Source organism: Grammomys surdaster, unplaced genomic scaffold, assembly GCF_004785775.1.
Source record: "Grammomys surdaster isolate TR1022 unplaced genomic scaffold, NIH_TR_1.0 125951, whole genome shotgun sequence".
Lineage (NCBI taxonomy): Eukaryota > Metazoa > Chordata > Mammalia > Rodentia > Muridae > Grammomys > Grammomys surdaster.
This window is the reverse complement of record NW_021620772.1, coordinates 1,508,007-1,532,075: the sequence shown is the minus strand read 5'-3', so window position 1 is coordinate 1,532,075 and position 24,069 is coordinate 1,508,007. Positions and strand designations below refer to the sequence as shown.

The following is a 24,069-nucleotide window of genomic DNA, read 5'->3' as shown; positions in this document are numbered from 1 at the left end:
CTGTCTTTTTTCCACCAGATGGTTTAGCTTCTTTGTCAAAGGTCAAGTGACCATAGACGTGTGAGTTCATTTCTGGGTCTTCAATTCTATTCCACTGATCTTCCTGCCTGTTTCTGTACCAATACTATGCAGCTTTTATCATTATTGCTCTGTATTACAGCTTTAGGTCAGGGATGGTGATTCCACCAGAAATTCTTTTATTGTTGAGAATAGTTTTTGCTATCCTGGGTTTTTTTGTTATTCCAAATGAGTTTTCAAATTACTCTTTCTAACTTTATGAAGAATTTTGGGAAAAAACTCATGTGGGGCTGCCTGGGCCCAGGCCCACGTGGCAACATCCTGGGACCACGGTGGAGGAGGCCCCAGGGGGTTGGGGGGTGTTGGTGGCGACTGAGTCCTCGAGGCTTTTCCCTCGCAGGACCCACATACGTGAGAAGGTCTAGGGTTCCAGAGGCTGGAAGCTTGGCAGCAGCAGGCCCAGAAGACATGTGGAGTCTAAGAGATGAAAGTTTTATTGTCCATGGTGTATAGTTGGATATAGATGTGAGTGTGCCCCCCCCCCCGTGCCAGGAAAAGCTCTCTTATATGAGGAGTGGGAAAGAGGGAGGGACTAGGGAGGAATAACTTAATTAGCTATGCTCCCCCCTTTAGATAACTCATTAATATGCAAATCTCTTGAGGCAGAGGCCTGTTAGTCATGCCACCTACCTGTGTCTTATGTGACTGATGGTGCAGGTTAAATGAAGATGAGACCCTGTGTCAGGGCCCTGGGTTCTCGGGCCATGGCCGAACACCTGCTGTCTTGGGGTTCCAGGCCCATGACAACCCACGAACCAAGATGTCCTTCCACAGCCCGACAAAGAATTGAGTTATAATTTTGATGGGGATTGCATTGAATCTGTAGATTACTTTCAGCAAGATGGCCATATTTTTAAACAAAGAAAAGAAAGTTGGTTTCTTTGATTCTATGGACTTCCTAGAGATAAAATGTTGAATAATATTTTAGCTTTTTTATTCACAATTCCTTACAACTAAACAGATCAACTTCCTAGGATCACATATTTCCAGTTAAGAAAAAATAATGTTGTCACTAGAGGGGAACTGTTTGTGGCTTGCATCTTGTCTGTACCAGCCGCTGGCCCACAGTAGCCCTCTGCCACTTTCTGCAATCCAACTTTCCAAGATGTCAGTGTTGAGGACCATGCTGTCTTCTTGTCATCAGTGCCCACATCATTGTCTTCCATGAGGCCTGAAATAGATGCAGGGCCTTCCCAACACTCTGAACCTCTTCCTCACTGAAAGCCACTTCATGCTTGCATATTCCCCTTCACAGGATGCTCCTGTAAGTTCGTATGTACCTCCTTTTGTACCTTTTGTAGCACTCGAGATCAAACCCAGGTCCATGTACACACTGACTCTTACACACTGATTTTTAGATACTCAGGTTCCATCCTTCACCATTAGCTGTAGGAGTTATTCTCTGAGTTTGTATTTTTGGTGTAGATAAAAAGACTAGAGATAAACTGATAAGGCCTCAAGAGAGTAGCATATGAAATCAACTTACAGAACAGAGAGGAGGTACTGTGCTTTCTGGAGTGGAAGGTGCACAAAACTTCAGGGTGTCTCGGGAGGTGATAGAAGGATCATTTCATGTCAAATATTTTCAACAACTGTCCTTCATGCCCTGACTGTTAATGATCAGGTCTGCCCTGGCAAGATAGGTTCCTACAGAGGCAAGCTTTGATTAACGTGTGCAAAAATGTTCTTTCCCTGGATTTGGCTGCTAAACCTAGGAGCTGCCATCTGTTCAGTGGTAGCTGAATCTCCTGATCATTTAATGACTGTATTAACAGTGCTGCAAAATAGCATTTCTTCACTGGCTTGCACTTTAACCTAGAATGTGAGTTCTATATTAATACCAACAAAACACATAATTTGGAGACTATTTGTATTAATCATTTATGATTAGAGTTTCATTATGATTAGACATATATTATTATATTTGTTAGCGTGCAATTTGGAGCCTTTAAGAACCTTCACTATAAATATAGTATCATCATCTACAGAAGAATTTCATTTTGTAAGCAAAGACTGTGTCCACTGAAGAATAGCTTTCCATCCACTTCCCAGCAGAGCAATCTTCATTCTATGTCCTATCTCTGAATATGTCTCCTCTGGACCTCTTGAGAATGTAACCATAAGCATTTGGCCTTGACTTTGTTTAGCAGACAACTTTCACATTACCTACTCAGACCTTGTCTATATTGAAACATATTTTCAACAGTTTTTTTAAAGACAGAATAAAATTCCAGCTAAGCTATGTATCATTTTGTTTATTCAGTTTTCAGTGTAAAATGTACTTATTATTGTATGTGTGGTATGTGTGTGCATGGGTGCAGGTGCATGTGGAGGTTAGAGAATAGCATCTGAAATCTGGTCTATCTCCTACTTATTTGAGACCAAGTCACTCCAGTTTCTACTGCTCTGTGTACTGTAGGCTAGCTGCCTCTGAGCTTTTGGCCAGTCTTCCTGTCTCTCCCTCTGTTTATGGGAGTGCTGGGATTATAGATGTAAGTCAACACATTGGGCTTTTGTGAGCTCTGGATCTCAAACTTGGGGGTCAGGATTATACAGATAGCACTTTGATGCACTGAGCCACCATGACTGACTGTGTTCATTCATTTCTAATAGATATAAGGGTTCCAGATACCTCTTAGCTGCTGTGGATAATGCTTTTCTGATACGGGTGTTCAAAATATCTCTTTACAACCTTGATGCTCTTGTTTATGTTCCCAAATGGTAGTTGTGTTTTGAATTTTCTATTGTGGCTATAACCAACAACAATGCACAGAACTCCAGTTTCTTTCTGTTCTCATAGACACTAATCATTTTCTGTTCTCATTAATAATTTCAATCCTAATGGGTATAAGGTAATGTACTATTGGATACTGATTGAGTATCTACAGATGTTAATCATTGTTTCATGTGTTTATTAAACATGTATAAACCTATAGTTCAAGCCCTTGCTTAATTTTTAATCCGTTTGTTTGGGGGTTTGGTAAATTGATTTTTAGAAAGTTTACTGTTATATTCTGGATATTAATTCATTATTGGATGTGTGATTCCCAAATGTCATTTTCCTTCTGCTAGTTGTCTTTTTTCCTCTCATTTTAATGAAGTCCAGTTTGCACATACATATACTCACATAATTATTTTCTATGTCCTTGGTGTCTATACTGGCCAGTTTTATGTCAACTTGACACAAACTAGAATCATTAGAGAGGCAGGAGCCTCAGTTGCAAAAATGTCTTTATAAGATCCAGCTATAAAATTTATTAATTAGTGATCAGTGGAAGTGGTCCCAGTACATTGTGGGTGGTGATTTCCCTAGGCTGGTTGTCATCAGCCTGAGTAAGCCATGAGGAACAAGCCAGTAAGCAGCACCACTCCATGGCCTCTGCATCAGCTCCTGCATCTACATTCCTGCTCTGAGTTCCCGTCCTGATTTCCTTCAATGTTGAACAGTGATGTAGAAATGTTGGCTGAAATAAACCCTTTCTTTCCCCAAGTTTCTTTTGGTCATGGGGCTTCATCACAGCAACAGCAACCCTATGTAAAACAGCATCCTCTAAAGGAAATTCTAAAATTCAGGGAGCTTACCTTGGTGTTTTTCTCAGGGAGTTTACAATTTTATTTTTATAGGGTGGAACTTTGGAGAGAACCAAGCAAGTCCTTGGGCATCAGCATTGTTGGTGGTCGAGGGATGGGGAGCCGGCTGAGTAATGGCGAAGTGATGAGGGGCATTTTCATCAAACATGTTCTTGAAGACAGCCCAGCTGGCAAAAATGGAACTTTGAAGCCAGGAGACAGAATAGTTGAGGTAACCTCCAGTGAGATTTCTATTCAAAATGGTGCCCTCCACCATTTTCTTTACCAAGGGAGTTGCTGTCCTTAGGTTCCCTCCTTACCCCAGTGTTAAGAGTCAAGTGTTTGCCATTCAAGTATTTTCTCATTCTCATCCAAGATTTTTGTATGCATGTTGTGACATGATTATGTGTTTGATGTGAAAACTTGTATTTGGAGATACAGACAACAAATTTTAAAAACATTGGTCTTAAGGAATATCAATTTTTAAAAAATGAAATTGCTTAAGGAAAAATTAAAATATTTAATATCATATGTACACAGGGAAAAACCATACAACTCATAGTTATGTTTTCCAGTAAAATATTATTTCAAAAAGACCTTATTGTGGTCTTTGCAATATTGATAAACATTTTGAGTAAGGGTTTTCCTAAGTGAGTCTTTTCTCAAAAAAATTTCAATTTTAAGAATTTGATTATTTTTTAAATGAATGTTTCACTAAACCTAGGAGCCTTCTCCTCAGTTCTACCCCCACACCATAGAAGGCTTTGTGTATGCACGTGCATGGCATATACTTTGCTACATGTAGGAGAGAAACATACAGTGAAATCAGATGTCATCCCTAATTAAAATTTGATACCTTATACAGAGTCCTCAGGTGCAGTAGAGCCACACATCCATTTACTGATATGTGTTACAAGAGCACCTGGTAAGTTTCTGGTGCTGGGCCAGGACTAGTGTCCACAATAGAGGAACCACTGAACCTGCCTGACCACAAGGAAGCAGATTATCTTGTAGTTTAATTATGAAATGCTTTTTACCTAAAGAGGAAAATATGAATTATTTGCAGTTATCTTTGGACATGATTGGTCATTGTTTGCTCCCAAATGGCTCTTAAAGCAATTAAAGTATTAATTAAAGTTAGTAGATAATAAACTATATTAATTAACATTTCCATTAAAAAGAACGGATGTTTTGGTGTATGTTCTAAAATGCCTGCATGTAGGTTCTTTTGTACATTACATGCAGGATTTCTCTAACAAATAGCAAGCCTGGTCTTTGTAGTCCTGGGCATGCTATTATAGGCCTAGGCTATGTGCTTGCTTTAGGCTTGAATGACAATGTTTATTTGATATACAGTAGGCATGAATATTGATGACCATTTTAGTATGAATTGAAAAATCCTGTTATATCAGCAAAGTATCAACCTGAGTGGGGCTTTTAACTAAATGAGTATAATTCTATGCCATGACTTAATGACTGGTTTTCTTCCACAGAATTGTGTCCACTCTGAGCTGTACTTAGTCATTACGAATGGAAACATCTACAGTTAGCAGGAGTGGCCCTTTCTCTAAGTTTCCTCCTCAACATCTAGTACATAAGCTTAGCTGATCATCATCCACAAAGCATTACAAAATACCTTTCATTTTTCAAGCTATTTATATAAGAAACTAACAAACAAGCACAATTTCTTGGCTTCCAACTTCTGCCACATTTATTGCAGGTTCTTGTGCAAACTAACCTTACAATAGTCTTGACTTCTCTGAGTTTCTATATTTCGTTTATTCTTTAAATTTCCCTAAGAGAAACCCATGAAGACTCAACCCCCCCACACACACACATAAAGTAACCAGTTTGTGAAGAATTAGCAGTACAGCACTGTTTTTGACAAAGGGGTCCCTAAATGCATCTCCCTAGATTGTTTCCTTGATGATGCCAATAAAAAACCTGATTCATAAGCATAAAAGAGCAGCTAGTGCTGAGAGGAATGCAGAAGCAGAGCCCTCGTCCCAACTGGTTATGACTTCAGTTAAATCATTACCCAAACAAGGTGCCATATGTCCACTGGAGGGACGAGACCTGTGCAACTTAACTCCTTGTGTTTTTGACACTAAACCAAGTCTCCCAGGATCTAAAGGAGCCTCAGAACTCCCAATCCAAATCACTCTTTTGTTCTCTAGCTTCTTGAAATGTTAAGCTGAGGCCTTCCATTGCAGGTGGATGGGATGGACCTCAGAGATGCAAGCCATGAACAAGCTGTGGAAGCCATTCGGAAAGCAGGCAACCCTGTAGTGTTTATGGTACAGAGCATTCTAAACAGACCAAGGGTAAGCAAACACAAAGGGCAAGGTAGGCATACTGACAATAGCACGCAACTTGGAGTCTAATGTAGCAACGACCAAGTTGTCTGCATGTGCACCTATCAATTTTCAGAGTCTCAGCAGGTATAAAAGGTTTCCTTTGCTGTATTGAAACATTGAACTGCCCTGCAAGTCTCTTCTAAGGTACATGTGGTAACTTTAAAATACGTGGAAATATAACTAATTTGTCACCATGTCAAGTTGATATCTTGCTAGTATTCATTCTGGTTAAAAAAATATACAAATTCCAGAAAGGAGTATAGTGTGATATGTAGATTAAGCATCACTCATCTTTAGTTGAGTCTCTTGGAATCCATAAAGACTTCATTTTTTTTCTAAATCTACTCTTTATATAGAATCTCTTTTCTATGCTGTCACATCATCAGATCTTAACATATTTGTATATTCTGGATACAGAGTTCTCATAAAGTACACTCTGCTTATATACAAATCATTAGATAGTTATTTCTCAGTCAATATACAAGTCATCACAGATCCTTGGGAACAGAAACCTACTTTCTCATTTATCCCTCAGCCACCATTGTTAAAGGAATAAAAAATATATTTTATGGGCCATCCATGGTATTGTATTTCTGCAATCACAGATGTCCAGAGGCGAGATAGGAGGATTACAAATGTTATGCTATTAATACCACAACACCCTAATGAAAATAAATTTTAAGAATATACAAGCACATCAATGGCTATTATCTAGGAAGGATAAAAATTGCAGCTTAGTATATTTGATATGCCCTAGTGATGCTGAACGTGAGCAAATTGCTGCTAGTTTAGTGTTGGTTTTGATACCTTCTTTATGCCTCACTGAAACATATCTTCATATGGAGCAGTCATTAAAATTATGTTCTGCGTACTAAGAAAGGTTTTCAGAGACCTCTACAAGCTCTCAGAGTGGGGTTTTCTTAATACTAATTCCCTGAGAGTCCCCAAACTCCTGAAGCTCCGGGAGAAGCTGCGTCTGGGTGGAAAAGCTGTGCACACATTTCCTGGACCTCTGCATGTTGGCAGGTCTAAGGTTGGTTGGCTTTGAAAGAAAAAGTGTTCATACGTCTTTAAGATGTTAGTGTTGAAATGATGGAAGGGAGGAGGCAGTACCCTGTGAGACCAGTGTCCTGACCGAGATGAGCCTTCAGGGCTCTTGAATGCAGCACCCAGGTTTATGTTACTGTCTGTCTCTTGTTGTCAAGACAGGTGTGACTCTGGTTTGGAGTTCACAGTGCGGAACAAATGTACTGGTTCTTAATATAAGCAGTTCTCCTCACATCTGCAGTTTTTAACCATTCAGTTGTTTATTGTTAGGTAATAATTATCCATTCAGATAGAAAATCTGCCAAATGATAGGGCTGCCTCGTGCTGCATTCTTTGCAAATGCTATTCAGTTTGTTTAAATAACTACAAATCTTCTTACATTTGTTAACATTTGTTGTGTTAAACATAGACACAGCATGGTAATATTGTAAATGGCTGTTTAAGTTGAGTTACAGCATTTTTTGTGTGTGGGAGGGTTTATTCCGTTATTTTCGTTTTATTTTAATTTCTAACTCATATCATTTAGGTTAATATTATAAACTGCTGAATAGTGATTCTTAATATTACTCTGAACACTTAAAGTACAAATATTTCTTTCGATGCCATTCACATTTTCTAATGAGCTAGGAAGATATTGTCTCATACACCTGGAAAATATTCCTATTTTTTTTTTATTTGAGGCATAATGACACCTAATTTTATAGCAATTATTCCAGGATAAATCTTGCTTAGAAATGACATGTTTAGTCAAGTTAGACACATTTTGCTTTGGGAAACTAGAATTAATTTTGCATTTAAAATGAGATATTCTTTGTTAGTGGTGATTTACTTCCAAATGGAAGTAATCAGTCCTCTGGTTAGCTAAAGGAAAAACACCACAAATTTACTTACCGTAGAGTTCCTGTGTGACAGAGATTTTTTTGTAGGCAGAGAATAAAGCTTCTGGAAAACCTTACACAGTAGAGAAGCTGGTCTGTCCTGTGCTTTGACTATTTAGGGATGAAAACTCTATAGCATGTCCCTGATAATCCCTTCAGTGTAACAAAGTCAATTAGGGCTGTGCATATTGACTACTGGGTGGCCCCCTTCATAGGGACAGAGGATGGCTTGGTGTCCTCTATGTCTTCTTAGTTATAATGTTTTTTCCATCAGTAACCCTAACGACATTCCATCATTGATTTTTTTTTTTAAGCACACTATCAGGTCTGTAACTCTTTGGTAGAAGTGACCTACAATTCCATGTACATTGCTCCTCTGACAGCACTAAATTGAAATCTTGTAAGGTCTGAAGAAAAATTAAAACTAGTGGTCTCTGGGAATTCCATTTCTTGATCATAATTCTGATTTTTTTGTTCCACATAGTTACAAAGGACAGGCCCTGGATCTGCCCTCCCGGGTCGTCCACTCTCCAGATATCTTACTGTGTGGTCCTGTTTCTTGGCACTTGTAAGCCCCTCTTGAGTAAAGCAGGAGTTGACATTTTAAACTGTAAAGCTGGGAGGAAGTTGAGAGGAACAGAAATGTCATTGTACCCATCCCTTTCCCTGCCATGCCTCTCAGGGAAAACATCGCAGGAAGCACGGATTTGAAAGGGCAGTGTGGCATAGGCACCAGTCCTGTAGCCAGAGGACAGTGTCTCTCCAACATGGTCCCATGCGGGGTGGAGTCATGTGACCAGTCCCCTCCTCACTCCATGCCTGACAAGAAGGCTTTGTCAGGGAGAAGTAACACAAACATTTAATTGGAGCCAGTATGAATTTTAAATGTCGGCACTTTTCTTTAAAAGATCCAGTCAATAGCAGGAAAGGATAGAGATAGCGGGTGTGAAAGGAACACTTTATTGTGCTAAGGAAATTACTTTCTTTCCTTTTTAAATATGAACGTGCTAAACTCTATTTGGCTGACTTCCTGCCTCTAATATGTTATATTCAGTCTTAACAGCCCTGGCTAGGGACTCACCATAGTCAAAGTCACAAAATCTAGGCGCAACACTAAACACAGACTTCAAATATTATCCAAAGCTGCAAATCCTTCAGTAGTGTAGGAGATGTCTGAGTTTTCTTTTATTAAGATAGAAACCTCTGTCAGATCTTCACAAGAAATGATGGAAAGCGGAATGCACCCAGCCCCTAACTTTTAAAGTTTAAAAATGTGATTGTTTTAAATCAGTGTCTACTGGCTGGTCAGAATGCAATGTCCTTAATGGAGGGACAATGCAAAGAAATGAAGGTTGCGATGAGCTGGCAGGTAAGTGCTTACTGTGCATTCTAAACAGACTACTGGAGAGTAATGTCTCTCACTTCTAAAAGTAAATGAAAAAAAAAAAAAACCATTCGGGCTTTCCTTCTGAAACACGTGCAGTGATTCTCAGGAATCAGAAGCCAGTATGTAACCAGGGCAGAGTACATGCCTTTCACTCCATGATAGTAAAACCTTCCAAGGAAATGGAAGAAATTCCAGTCAGGTTGACAATCTGTTTTCCTTCCTGGAGTGATTAGACGGAGGTGTAGGCTTGGGTCACTAGAAACAAACCGTTAATTACTGTTTAAGAGGAGCACTGACTACTCAGGCCGACTTCATTGTCTCATAGGCGTATCTGACCCATTATGTGCTTGGTCCTTGAGGTTGGGTTGTTTTCCTTACATTTCATGTGCCTTCAGTGCATCTTCTGTTTCCTTTTAGAAATCCCCTTTGCCTTCCTTGCCGCACAACCTTTACCCTAAGTACAGCTTCAGCAGCACTAACCCATTTGCAGACTCTCTCCAGCTCACCACTGACAAGGTTGGATAATGTCCATTGTCTTGTAGTTGCCTTTGCAGAGTGTTTTGTTGTTTCGACTGTGCCTTTGTCCCAGTTCACTGTTTATCACACATAGTCAGAAAAACAAGAACAACCCATCATGTATTCAGAGTGGACATGCGCACTTTGTCCTGCCAGAGAATATTTATATTTTTAACCATAGTTAAAAGATTCCAGTATTTCTCCTGCATTTTTGTTTGATTTTTTCATGTCTAAATTTTAGTTGCTATTTGTATAAGCTACTTTTAAATACAATTTCCATAAACCTTGTATTGTCTTAAAACATTTTCAGATTTGTACATTCTGCAAATCACTCTGCAAATATTGTGGTTTTGTGTGTGTGTGTGTGTGTGTGTGTGTGTGTGTGTGTGTGTGTATACGTGATAAAACCTTCTGAATATTCATACGGTAAGTCTATATAAATGCCAGATCATGAAGTGTAACTGTTTCTATGCTTGTCATTTTTCATAGTGTATTCTCGTATTCTAATGAAATTATAAAACCAAATTTGAAACAAAAATTTATAAAAATTCTTTTATATCAAAATTTGGTAGTAGCAAGGGAGAAGACTGTCAGAATTTTATTTTAGAGACCACTTTATGAATATTCATTGGATTTTCATGTTACTATGTCATGGATAAGAGCAGAAGCCATACCTAGAGGAATGTTTTCTGTGACCATGGAGTTACAGCATTCAAGTACTGTCTTCTCCTCCTACTCCTAACTGATCCTTTTGCTCCCACACCATTTAAGGTTTGTCTCCATGCAATGTTTTTAAAGTGGGTATGGTTTTTGTGTGACATGCATGTTCATTTATTTGCTGTGAGCACATGGGCTCAGGTGATTTCATTTTGCCTTTGTAAAATACATATTTTATTAACAGATTTCAAGAAGTGTCAATAACAAGCCAGTTATATGATCTTGATACAGTCAATTAGAAGACTTAACTGCCCCTCCAGGAAGAAAGCAAACATTGGTTCTCTGAATAGCCAGTTGGCTTGGGGTACAGTTTTGCTGTATAGTGTTGTACCTGCAGTCCTGACAAGATTTTAAGATGGTCAGGTTTTTTTCATCATTATTAAGTAAAATAATAACAACAACAGCAGAACAAGATATAAAGAGCTACAAAATACACATCCATAGATTTGAATAAATTTTTGTTAGGCAAATAATACCTTTTGATCATACAGAGAAGTGATTTTCTTTTTAACCAGAAAGTTTCCTAAGTACATGTCTTGTCTGTTTTAGAGTGATGTCTGAATTTTGGTTGGATCAAATAAAGCTTCTAGTGTGCTTGCACAGTTTGATTTGTACATTATTTGAGAGACTTTTATAGCATACTATTCTGGAAGACAGCAGGGATTTCATTGGCACTTGTAACTTGTATTTATTTGGCCAATGATGTATAAACTGAGCATTGTTAGTACAGCAAATTCAATGCCTGAAGATCAATTGCCCTGAATTTGTCAGCCAGCCCCTGTGCCTTGCTGTTAAACTATGCATTTTGAATTAGCAAAAAGATTATATTTAATGCATGAAGCTCTAGTGTTGATATGTTTCATGGTATTCCTACTGCCAGCTAATCATTCGTGTTTAAGAGTGTCTTGTGTTGGGACAGGTTATTTTTAGAAAATAATAAACATACACATAAATTACAACAGGCTATGTAAGTTTTTTTTTTCATTAAAGTGACATACAGGATAGAAAAATATATAGATTGAAAAACCCAGAGACTGCCTGATACTAGGCACAGTGCTTTATTTGATTGTCCCTGATATTGAGACACAGGTACTGTCTTACTGTGGATATTAGAGGAGATAGTAAGGTTTAATACAAACTGCGTTGTGGTAAGAACTAAAAAACTTTTAAGCCCCCAGCAAGGTGGCTTACCAGTTCAAGGTGCTTGCCACCAAGACCAGTGGCCTGAGTTCAGTCCCTAGAAACCACATGATGTAGGAACCAGCTCTAGCTAGTCATTCTTTGTGCTCCATGCTCACTCTGAGGCATGCACACTACCAAGTCACCCATGCTACCACGCTAAGTAAATAAATGCGGTAGAGAAGAACTAAGGAGAAAGTTTATCACCTGATTTTAAAGATTTGTCCTTCACAGGCCTTAGTGTGTTCATCTGAGCAATAAATGAGGGAATATGGGGAGCTAAAGTGTTTACAGGCCTTTCAGATTCCAACCTGCTGCCCGATAATAATTCATATAAGAACTTGATTATACCAAATTAAATTTTAAAATAGTACCAGTGGTCCTAAGTGACAAAAGACATGTCACATCTGGCTTTGTTGAAAGGATCTCTCGTGAGCCACTGTAGCAATAAAAAGTTGGGGGAGGTCTTATACCCTCACCTGACAGAACTGTGTCTGCTGTCTATGTTAAGCAGGCTGTCCTGGGGAAGCAACCTGTGTGTATACTGCTATCTCTGTGGATTTCTTCACAGTTGTTCAGAGAGAGGATTCAGGTAGCAACAAAGAATTGTTCATGTGGGGCTGGAGCTGTGACTCCATAGAACACCTAGTATATGCAGGATCCTGGGTGCAGTCCCCAGATCCACAAAAAAGAGGAGTAGTATTCATGTATATCCTTGCTTACAAGCTTTGTTGTTATTAGTATTATATTCATTTATTTTGTGGATGTGCACATGTATGATCTACATCATGGAGATCATAAATCAACTTGTGGAAATCAGTTTGTGCCTTCTACTGTGTGAGCCTAGGTATTGAACTCAGGCCCTTAAGCCTTGCCCAGGTGCCTTTACCTACTCAGCTTAATGACCCTCACTAACATGGTTTAAGGAATAGTTCTTTGTTAATTTGCTTTCTATTGTTTTTTTTTTCTTAACAGACTTGAATGACCTATAAGTTCTACACAAATCCTTACATTTTTTTCCCCAGTATGGGAATTTGAAATTTTTTCTCTCTTAGGTCATTTAAGCCTTCAAAATGAGTTGATCATTTGTTTAGATTAGCAAATAACAAGTTAATGAATTATGTTGATTCCCAAATCCTGTCTAACACTTCTTACATGCACATGCAAGCTTTCTATTATTTGGAGAACATTTTAGAGCTGGCCTTTGGTTTTGGAATTATATTCTTATTTGTTTTCCTTAAAGTTTTCATGATATTGCACATGCCCACTGAATTCTTCTTGTCCCCACAGGCACCCAGCCAGTCAGAATCCGAGTCAGAGAAGGCTGCATTGTGCAATGTTCCTCCCTCCTCTCCTTCAGTGTTCTCAGAAATGGGTAGTGATTGTGCACAGCCATCTGCAACCACAGTCTCAGAAGATGAGGACAAAGAAGATGAGTTTGGTTACAGCTGGAGTAAGTTGTCTCTTTGTGATCCCCTTAATTATAAGAAATGTTGAAATAACTCTGGGTTTGTTCTGTATGTCTCAAGTCTAGTGATATGTACTGCAGTTGTAGGTGGGAGGACTACTGTTTGTTTTCCTTGAATACAACGTGCATTCCAGAGGCATGACATCACCTTCCTCCTTTACTTTAAATGCAGGTTTATCATAAACCCCTCTTGCTTCTCATATGAAAATTATAGCAGTCAAGACATCATCTCAGAACCCAGTACAGGATCGGCTTTCTTGAACAACCTCTGCCCTTTACAGGCTTTAGACTCCTCCTTGTAGTATCTGATGGTTATTGGTATTATGCACTGAAATTCTGATATTTTGGGTTCTAGAATGGTGATTATAATTATTAAGATCAACTCTTGGGCTTCTGGCAAGTTGTCTCAAGTTTTAGATACAGTTCTCTCAGGTTACCAATATTGTATTATGTAATGTCTGAAGAATGCTGACACAGTGCTCCATGTATAAATTCAGCCAAAAGTCATGAATGTTTCATCATATTAAAAAGTTTAATTACAAAAATGTTTTAGATTTATGTGTTTGATTTTATGTGGATAAATATTTTGCCTGAATGTGTGTTTGTTTAACACATGTGTGCGGGGAGCCCTGGATAATACTAGGAAGGCCGCAGATTCTCTGTTATAGGCAATTGTGAATCACTCTGGGTATTGGGAACTGAACATGGGTTTGCAAGAACAAAGAATATTATTAACACTGAGCCATTTCTCCAGCACTCAAAAAGTTTTATTTTAATAACCTAATTGTTCAAGTCTACACTGCACATACTTTAGAAAACATAGAACATGAAAGTTACCCTGCTTGACTGTAAAAGGAATCCAGAGAGGTTTATTTAAATGATGTAAGAAAGAGTCAACATAAGTGCAGGTCATTAGCCCTATAGTAGTTTTCTAAGAGATGATTTGTTGAACGTGATCACCAAATCAGAATTATCCAAATGTTACTTACAAGTGGTCGTTTGTTTTTTAAATCAGGTTACCACAAAACATAATGGCTTAAAAAGTGAGAACTTATGACTTCTCACGTGGAATGATTGACTTGCTCATCAGGGCTCCATTTCTAAGATGACTCACTGACATGCGCTCTTGCTTTGAGCACCTACTTATGGCCTTATCTCTCAGATTAAAGCAGGTAGACAAATTATTGATCAGGAGATCATGTAGTCAGGGCATACTGCTTAAAGGCTGTGATGGATATATTGAGTTGTTCTGGCCTAATGGCTCTGTATACCAGGGAAGACCACTGTCTTCCCTCTGGGTAGCTGTCCATCCTGATGTGATACACACTACAGATTCGCCTCTATTGAAGAAGCTTCCACTGGCCAGTGAAGTAAAAAATTCTGGGCATTTTAGCTCCGTTCTCCTCTCCAAGCGATCAGTTGATTTTTCTGGTTTAATCATAGTCTTGGGAGACTATAAATTTAAGTCACTTCTCTTGGACCCAATGCTCCCAAAGATGAACCGGTTAATAGTCTCATATTATACTTTGTTTACTTTCAATACAACAAATCCCCTCAACATTTGGTTTTTCTATGAGAACAGTCTTGATGTCCAGGTAGCCAGTCTTACTTTTAGCTCTCAAGGACATTATTATATCCCTTATGATAAATCTAAATAAGCTTTTATATTAAAACATTTGTCTTTGAATTAACTGTAAATGCATTTGTTGTTTTGTGTAGAAATTATCCAAGAGCGATATGGAACCCTAACAGGCCAGCTCCATATGATTGAGCTGGAGAAAGGTCATAGCGGTTTGGGTCTAAGTCTTGCTGGGAACAAAGACCGAACCAGAATGAGTGTGTTTATAGTGGGGATTGATCCCACTGGAGCAGCAGGGAGAGATGGCCGACTACAGATTGCTGACGAGCTTTTAGAGGTAGGTGCTAGTAGTCGGTTTTGAATATGCTATTGCTACATCAGATAGTGGAAACCTCAGTCTCCGGAAAGTCACCCAGACTTGTATAGTGACTAAGAAAACTGTCTGTTGTCTAATAAAACTGATGCAGTGCAGCAAGCTTGGCTCTATACCAAATCTCTACAACATAGTTTATGTCCCATTAACTCACATTAAAGGCCATGACTCTGCGGCTCCAGAAATGTTTTTTGTCTCAAGATACCAATAAAAATCACACTTCAAAAACATTTTTTGTGTGCCGTATTTTTATTAGAGATTTTTAAACTACCAAATGACCAAACATTCCTCAGTAATGATGCTGACCCACTGGACATTGTGGAGGTCAAATCCCTAAAGAAATAAGTATTGGGGGCGAGGTGAGGCCAAGTCTAAGGCAAGCAGTATCTTAGCCTGCCAAACAACGTAGATCTACTGACCACACTTTATAGTGGTTAGCCTTTTTTTGTCTTTCCCTTGCATCCTGAGGCAGAGTCAGCATAACTTCAGACTGCCTTTGTGCTCTTCCATGTGTTGCGATATCTGCTGTCTAGACTAGTTCTGGTCTCAGTGGCTTCATGACTGGACACCTGGGCTGGCAGTTTCATTTCTGTAGAGTGCTGCTCTGCTTACAGAGTCTGCTGCTCTGCCCTGAGCTTGACAGGAATGACTTTTGGTACCCTGTTTCCCAGGACATGCTTCTTAAGACCAAGGCTTACCCAGGTGCTCTTTGCCAGCCACAGAACCTTTATCTGTCAGGATTTGACTGTCTTCTCTCTTTATTGGGTCAAAATGATATTTCTATAAACTGTCCAAGCAGGGATATCAGAATTCACACATGTTATATTAATGTTAGCTTTTAGTATAAGATCTTCTGTATTCGTATCCAAGTAATGGGTTGTGTTCTGGAGAGAAAAATTGTATATAGTATTATAAAGAGAGCTATTCACTTTTTATTAGCTAGACAGGAAGATAAAACTGAAGAAATGAAGAATTTTAGGTTCAACTAATGAGAAATATTCCTCATAGATCAATGGCCAAATACTGTATGGGAGAAGTCATCAGAATGCTTCATCAATCATTAAATGTGCTCCATCTAAAGTAAAAATCATTTTTATCAGGTGAGCATTTTTTCTGTTTGGTTTACTAAATACTTGGTAAACATTTCACTTCAATTATTTTCAACTCATAGAAAACATTTGATATATATCCATTTATGATTTTGGGGTTAGAGAATTTGTTCCTAACAATCTTTATGACTCTTCAAGTAAGAGGATGGGAATAATATAACCATATGACAGACAAATGCATTCTTCTTTTAGAAATGCAGATGCAGTGAACCAGATGGCTGTATGTCCTGGAAATGCAGCAGACCCTCTGCCTTCTACCTCAGAAAGTCCTCAGAATAAGGAGGTAGCTGTAAAATTTTTATTTCTCGGGAAAGATTTGATTGATATATCCCATTAACTTAATAACCATAGTAGAACATTACAGAGATTCAAAGATTAGCTATAATCTTGACATTCAAATTGTTACCGCCAGACAGCACTTACGTGAATGAGCATAGCACTTTTGCAAAGGCCACCTGAAGAGCCTGCATATGCAATACAGAGTGGTCTGTTCTGCTCTGGGAAGAGGCTTCCTGGAGCTGTTACATGTGAAGACTATGGTGGAAGGTTAGGAGACAAAAGTGCTGTGGCCAGAATACATGGAGTAAGGAAGAGCACACATCCCAGCTACACCTGAACCTGAAACTGCAAACAGTATTAAGGAATGGCATTGGGAAACTAGTGCAGAGCTGCAAGAAAGGGTCACTGAGAACAGAGATGTGCTCAGGCTTGGGGATTGCTGTGAAAGCCAACCCTGTTAGTTTCTATCATCATGAAAACTCTGGTTTAACTCTGTGGGAGTTCCTACACGCTCACTGCCGGCAGTGAACTATAAGAGGCAAGAAAGAAACTCAGCATGACTTAGCTAGCTGGGCTGGTTCAAACTTCTGAAGTCCGATCCCATCCAGTTTATTTTAGAGTGTTTAAGTACAGTACAAGTTTCGAAAGAAAGTTTTCTGGTAACAGTTACCTCAATCCTATGCACACAATTACGTTTAAAGAATGACTACATCAAAATTCTTTTGCAAAGTACATGTGACCTCTACCATTAACATGGGTTATATAGTTTAAGGAACTAGGATCTGGTGTGGTCTCTGACTAAGATAGTTGATAGATCATCAGGCTATAAAGTACATGTGAAGTCTCCCCTGAGGGTGGGTTCTGTTGACAAGCAATGCTCAAGATCAAGGTCTAGGGAGGAAGAATTTAGGGTAAACATAATAGTTTGGAGATTCAGGTATGACCTGGAACTACAGATAATACAAATTACCAGGTAGTTAACAATATCTTCTCCCATTTTTCCAGGCATGAAACAGCCGTACACTTCCCTTCCATTGAATAAACAAGCCTGTGTGCTTGTTTCCAGATTTCTTTAATGCTTATCTGTAAATAGGAGGACTTAGTGCCCTTTACATAAATGAATGGTAGTTATGTTTTCAAATCTTATCTCAGACATTTCAGGGCAGAGAAATTAAATTCAAGGAACTACAGAAACAGAAACAATTTAGGAGAAAAGAGGAGAACCCATCCATAGTACAAGGAATAAAGGAAAGGTCACATCAGAGGTTTTAGAACCAGTCCAGGAATATTCAGGCCTACATGAATGTACGTATTGAGCAGAAGAGTTGGAAAGTATTTCTTCAACAGACATTTCTAGAATATTTTGGTGATTTGGGTAAGAATGGTGATTACAGTACAAAGAAGTACGTCACGTGCCTCACATGCCACATGCCTCACTTCACTAATTAAACTACAAGGAAGAGCTGCTGTCTTCAGAACCATTGCACTGGCTGCTACAGGCTGCCTTTTGGGAAGTGGAGTACAGCAAGCCTGGGAACTGCTTCTGCTTGTACTGGGGCTTCAGCTTTTCCTGATTTCATCCCTGAGCAAGCTGCAGGTTAGGAAGCCTGCTAAAGTATATATTCAGATATGAGGTGTGGAGTTTAGAGGCAACTTCCCGTAGAGCATATTGCATTTGTTGGCCTTAGCGGTTGAAATACTGGCTTACAAAGAACATGAACAGAGGAGAGAGCAAAGGGCTGCCCATGCAGTGTGACTATGACTAGGAGGAAAGTGAAAATGAAAAATCAGAAGAAAGGAAAAGTGAAGGAGAGCAAGGTGGCAAAGTGGCTCCCACAGGCTGAGATGCTGCAAAGAGGGCCAAGAAAGTAGTGAGAGAGGATGCTGGATCTGCAGCCATGTGATGGTGGGGAGGTGGCACCTGACAACAAAGACGGAAAGACAACAGCTCAGGATTAACAAAGAGTTAAGATTTGGTTGTAGTTTTTGTTTGAGTTTAGAAATTTATGCGTCTTGGAACAATAAAGGAAGATATCAGACAGAAGACCTTAAAATTAAAGGAGCCATGGGTTATAGGTGTCAGAAGATGAGGGCAGAATTCATTCTTCCTTCAGTGAATGTTTGAGCAGAGGGTTTATTTACATATAAGACAGATAAAGACATCACGACCTGTTTCAGGCTGGTTCTTCATGGTACATAAGTTTGGTGAGTTATAGAGAGCAAACTTGTATTTTCATATTGCACCAACTTTGCCCCTTAAATGCTATAATTTAATAACTTTTATGGGAAGCATTCAATAGTTTCTGAATACCTATCATAACTTGTGAGAAAAGAATGCTGTATGATATCTCTTTTGTCAGCACAGGCTCCTGACACAGATCATTCTGGAGGAAACCTCAGTGTAGGCTCCTCTGGAGTTCATTCTAGAGGAAACCCAGGCAGACATCCAACCACCTGAGCGTGTGTCGCTCCAAACACAACTGCTGTTCAGTCACACCTCCCAAGTATCTTAATATAAAACACACATAACTACGATCAGATATTAAAATGCCAGTTATATATAACATGAAATCATTCTGATTAAGTGACTCTTACATTTGAAACAAAAATTGCTAGCAGTTACTTCTTGGATGTTTTTCTTTGTCAGGTGGAACCAACTGGTACTACATCTGCTTCAGCTGTGGACTTCAGCTCACTTACAAATGTGTATCATCTGGAGCTTCCCAAGGTACATTTGCTTTGGCTGGGAGTTAAATGATTGAGCACCCTCACACTGGTACTGTTCACTGGCTCCCTGTAGCATGGTTTCCAGAGAGCACCATCTGGGGTCTCCTTGGCCCACCCCTAGTTTCCTGTGAGTGAGGGACTCTAGGAGTGGGCCTTGAAGTCTGCTTTAATAAGCCACCTTGATTGCACTGCATAGTAATGCCTGAGGACTCCTTGGGCTAATCAGTCCCTTTACTGTGACCCAGCTTTTCCTGATTTTAGTGTTATTCAAAGATATGAAATGTGTCATCTCTCTTTGATTCATTTACTGAGAGGCTGGTCAGTAGATTTTTAAAGTGAAGGAACAAGTTAAAATTATTGCTGTTCATAAAACTGAAATAACTAGAAGTTATGTTAGGCTCCTGCTGCGTGAGGTGTTTGCGTGGAAAAGGCCTGACTTTCAGGTTCAAATACTCCTTACTGAAATGGTTTGCTGGAAAGAAACATGTTTTCTCCTACTACAGCTCATACTTAGAAGCAAGTGGACATGGGGGATCTGACCAAACATAGGCACAGGCGGTGAAGGAAGAGGGAGAGGGTGAAGGCTGTTTGCAGGAAAGGCTGCAAATGTGGATGTCTGGAGTGGCCCGTTTCCTCCAGCCATGAGGCACCAGGGCACTTCTGAGCCTGGGTCATTCTGTCTGAGCACAGCCTGAGCTTCATCAGAAATGAGCTTAATGTCCTCAACTCTAATTTGAAGACAGTAGTCCTACTTTTGTCTTCGTCAGTCATGAAGATTAAATGAATAGCTTACATAATAGTGTAATTCCTAGCACACAGCCAGACTATTGGAAAAAATACCATGACTGTATTGATTTAGTTTTTATTTTTAACAAAACAGACCTGTGCAAAGGTGAGCTGCTTCAGTCTTTGTAATATAATATTTTTATTACGTCTTTGAGAATGTCATATGTGCATACTGTATATCAAATCACTTCCCCCCAACTCCTCTGAGAGCCCCTGGCCACTGTCTAGCCCCTACCAACTTCCTGTCCTGGCCTCCCTCTCCCAATTTGTGCTGCATGTATACTCCTAGGTGTGGGACAATCCAATGGAGCATAGTTGAACTACCAGGGTCAACACTCTTAAGGTATCATACTTCATGAGCCACCACCACCCATGGAAGAATGCTTGGTCTTGTACAGTAAGCCACAGCTGCTATGAGGTCTTATCATGAGTATAAAAACAAAGGTTTTATTATGAACTATTTTGCTTTAGACAGAGTGAACATAAGTCATTAAAAGCTTTTCCTTCCTGCCAGAACTATTCATATGTTTTAATTAGAATCCCTCCTGTTGCCATGTCAGAGTGATTATGTCCTCTGCTTCTGTCCAAATTTCAGGCCTTAGTTTGTTTTCAATTTGTAAATGCCAAAGACACTATTTAATAATGCAATTATCTGCCTATAGCTTAATTATAGTTAATTCAGAAGGATTTAAATGTATGCAGAAATTTTGGTATGAATTAGTTTTTTTCAGTTTATATTTATCTGTAGAAAAGCTGAAAATCTGATAAATGTCTCACATGCCCTTCTATAGCAATTCAAATAGCTTTTGTCATGCTTAGGGTATACTGGAATAAACAAGTTCAGGAGAATGCTGGAAAATGAGTATGTAGATGAGAGGCACGTAACACTATCACAGACGGACAGGCAGATCACATGGAGCAGAGCCCTGGACTTATACCTTCCTAGCCTTGACAGTGACCTAGGGCAGATTCTTACATCAGCACATGGCTTCTTTGTATTAATTATACTGACAAAAGCAACTTAAAGAAAATGGATTTATTTTGGCTCACAATTCAAGAGTACAGTCTGTCATTACAGGTGAGTCATGGCAGCAGGAGTTTGAGGGAGCAGATGGTCACATTGCATCTGTAGTCTGGAAGCAGAGAAATGACTGTTGGTGCTGTTTAGTTTCTCCTTTTCATTCAGCCTAGGATGCCTGTGGAATGGTGCCACCTATTTAAGGTGGTTATTCCCACCTCTATTAAACTAATGTAATTCCTAACAGGCATGCATACTGGCTAGCCTCATCTAAGTAATGTCTAAACAGGAATGTCTTGAGGCTTGTCTCCAAGGTGATTCTAGATCCTGTCAAATTTACAATCAGTATTAATATTAGGAATATGGGGTGTTGCTGGGATGAATCTGACCATACTGGTTTTTTTTAGAGGATTATAGCATTTTGGAGTTTAGGATTTGAAAATATGGGAAAATCTCTGGGGAAGTATGTCCTCAGAGTCAACAAGGAGAAGCATGGCCAAGGGTACATCTGTAGCTGTCGGCCAGACTTGGTAGTATATAATACTCACCCATATGTCACTGATTTTTTTTCATGGCCAAAACCTACATTATTAAAATGGTCATGAGTAGCAGCCAAGGCTTGGCATTGAGAGAGGTCTGGAGGGCCGTCGGTGAAGGTGCAACCTTGGCTTCAATGGAGATCCTTGAGATTGAAGAGGTTATGGAGGGAAGCTGAGTCTTGGCACCATAGGCTCTAGTGGCCATTGGTGACAGAGTATCCTCAGTTGCAGTGGAGGTCTCAGCATTAAAGGGTCATAGAGAGAAGCTGAGGCTTGCCACCATGACGCAGAGGCAGAGTCCCTGAGGAGAGACCAGAATAGGCTCTTTTGGCATTGAAGCCTCAGTTATGGTGAAAATTCCAGGATTGAAGGGTTTATGGAGAGGAGCTGAAGCTTGGCACTAGGGGAGGCCACTACTGGACATACAGCTTTAGCTGCAGTGGAAGTCCCAGGAGATTGGAAATACCTGAACTATGGGATAACTACCAAAGAGTAGGAGGTGAGGAATGGAGTAGAGTGGGCTGAGCCGAGGAGATGAGCTGCATGTGTGCTGCATGTGTGCATGAGCTGCATGTGTGCTGGATGGCAGAGCTAGAGAGGTGTGGCTTTCAGAGTCCAGAAGATCCTGATTGAGTCCAAGATGTCGGCCTCTGAACTGTTTACACTATTGAGGTTTGATTTCACTTAGATTTAACTGTTACTGTGCCTTGGGTCTTCCCTCTTGGAATAACAAATATGAAAGTTGTTTTTGACTTTATTTTCTTTTCGGGAGGGAAGTTGCAAGGGAAATGAGTGGGACCTTGGAATTTTTAAAGTTTAAAGATTGGGGGGTTTTAAAATTATATAATGTTTAATATTGTGAAATTACATGAGATCTTGGAAATAAAAAATGTATGGTTTAATAGTGATGTGTTTGTATGTCAAGTTAACAAGTGGTCAATTGTGCTGATGGTATTTGTCAATTTGACATAAGTTAGAATCACCTATGAAGAGAGAACCTCAATTGAAGAACTTCTTCCATCATACTAGCCTGTGGTCATATGTTTAGTGCATTTTCTTGATTAACAGTTGATGTGGGAGACCTCAGCCCACTGTGGACAGTGCCATTCCAAACAGGTAGTCCTCACTTGACAAGAAAGGAAACTGAGCAAGCAGTGAAAAGCAAGCCACTAAGCATTGTTTTTTTTTTTTTTTTTTATGGTCTTTGATTTAGTTCTTGGTGCCTACCTTGAGCTCTGGCCCTGCTTTTCCTTGAGTATGAACTGTTACTTGGAAGCATAAGATGAAATAAACCCTTTCCTTCCCTAAGTTGCTTTTGATTGATATTTTATCTCAGCAACAGAAAAGCTAACTATATAATACTCTCCAAAGTAAGAGTAAAAAATAGTACTCACTGGGTAGTTATAGTGATAAACACACAACACACACACACACACACACACATCTATCTATCTATCTATCTATCTATACACATACACACACACATACATACAAACACATAATGTATCTAGTACCTGGTATATACACACACACAAGTGCATGCTAATTATTGAGTATTAATATAGCTTTTAGAAAAGAATAAAATATCTCATTGCTAATACTAGTGCTCTTTCTTTCTGCCTAAAGACACCTTGTTGAGTTATTCCATACATGTTTACATTATCTGTATCCATTACTTTTATCCAAGGTTCTGAGCAATAGATAAAAGTCATGCAAACATATATGGAATAACTCAACAGGAAATCTTTCAAAAACATTCATTGTCAAACAGGTAAATCAGTGTTCCTTTACTTGACATTTAGTAGTGAGGGAGAAGGAAGCTTGCTTTGTCCATTTGACACCCTGAGAGATCTCATATAAATTGCTAAGCTTATTAACCTCTGTCTTCTGAACCTGAGGTTGCCCAAGTCACTTACTGTTGAGTTAGAAGAGATCCACGCAAGATTCCTTCATCCTGTACCAGAAAGCTCTTCTTGCCTTTTACCCTTCTGCTGATTTATTGATAGATGTTTATTATATGAATTTCCCTTTCCGATGTTATCTGTTGAACATCCTCTACATTGGAGAATATCAATGCATTGTCCAGACAAACTTCCATTTACCTGGCAGTTTTGTGGTAAAGTAAAATATCAGGGAAGTGTAATGTATTCTTTTTCTCAACTGTCAAGGGGGATAAAGAGAATATTTAAGAATCTTATAAAATAAGCTAGACAAAGAGGCAAAATCATTATTTTTAGGATTTTAACTATGAACATTAAGCCATTAAGTTCTTTGGGTTCATATTCTTTATTTATAAGGAAGAAATTGCACATTCATAATGGAGAAACTATTCTGAGGGTTAAGTGAAATAACATATGTAAAGCACTTGTCACCGTGCAATTTCCTATAATTGTTTGCATAAACATTTTTAAACTTGTGAGGTTCTGAATGGCCTGTAGAACGTATCCTTGAAAGTTTCCTTT

The 24,069-nt window shown here is 39.1% G+C and overlaps 1 protein-coding gene across 5 annotated transcripts in view; it reads left to right on the top strand.

The window, feature by feature from the left end:
- Positions 1-24,069, top strand: part of Mpdz (multiple PDZ domain crumbs cell polarity complex component) — a 148,243-nt gene that overhangs the window by 104,271 nt on the left and 19,903 nt on the right. For 4 of the 5 annotated variants that reach the window (XM_028753624.1, XM_028753625.1, XM_028753623.1 and 1 more), the window contains 7 exons: positions 3,703-3,880; positions 5,862-5,972; positions 13,020-13,182; positions 14,917-15,113; positions 16,158-16,249; positions 16,451-16,541; positions 19,185-19,265. In XM_028753624.1, coding sequence (XP_028609457.1) covers positions 3,703-3,880; positions 5,862-5,972; positions 13,020-13,182; positions 14,917-15,113; positions 16,158-16,249; positions 16,451-16,541; positions 19,185-19,265 — 913 coding nt within the window. Of the gene's footprint in view, positions 1-3,702; positions 3,881-5,861; positions 5,973-9,734; positions 9,834-13,019; positions 13,183-14,916; positions 15,114-16,157; positions 16,250-16,450; positions 16,542-19,184; positions 19,266-24,069 lie in introns of all 5 variants that reach the window. The other variant, XM_028753627.1, reaches the window with a different exon arrangement.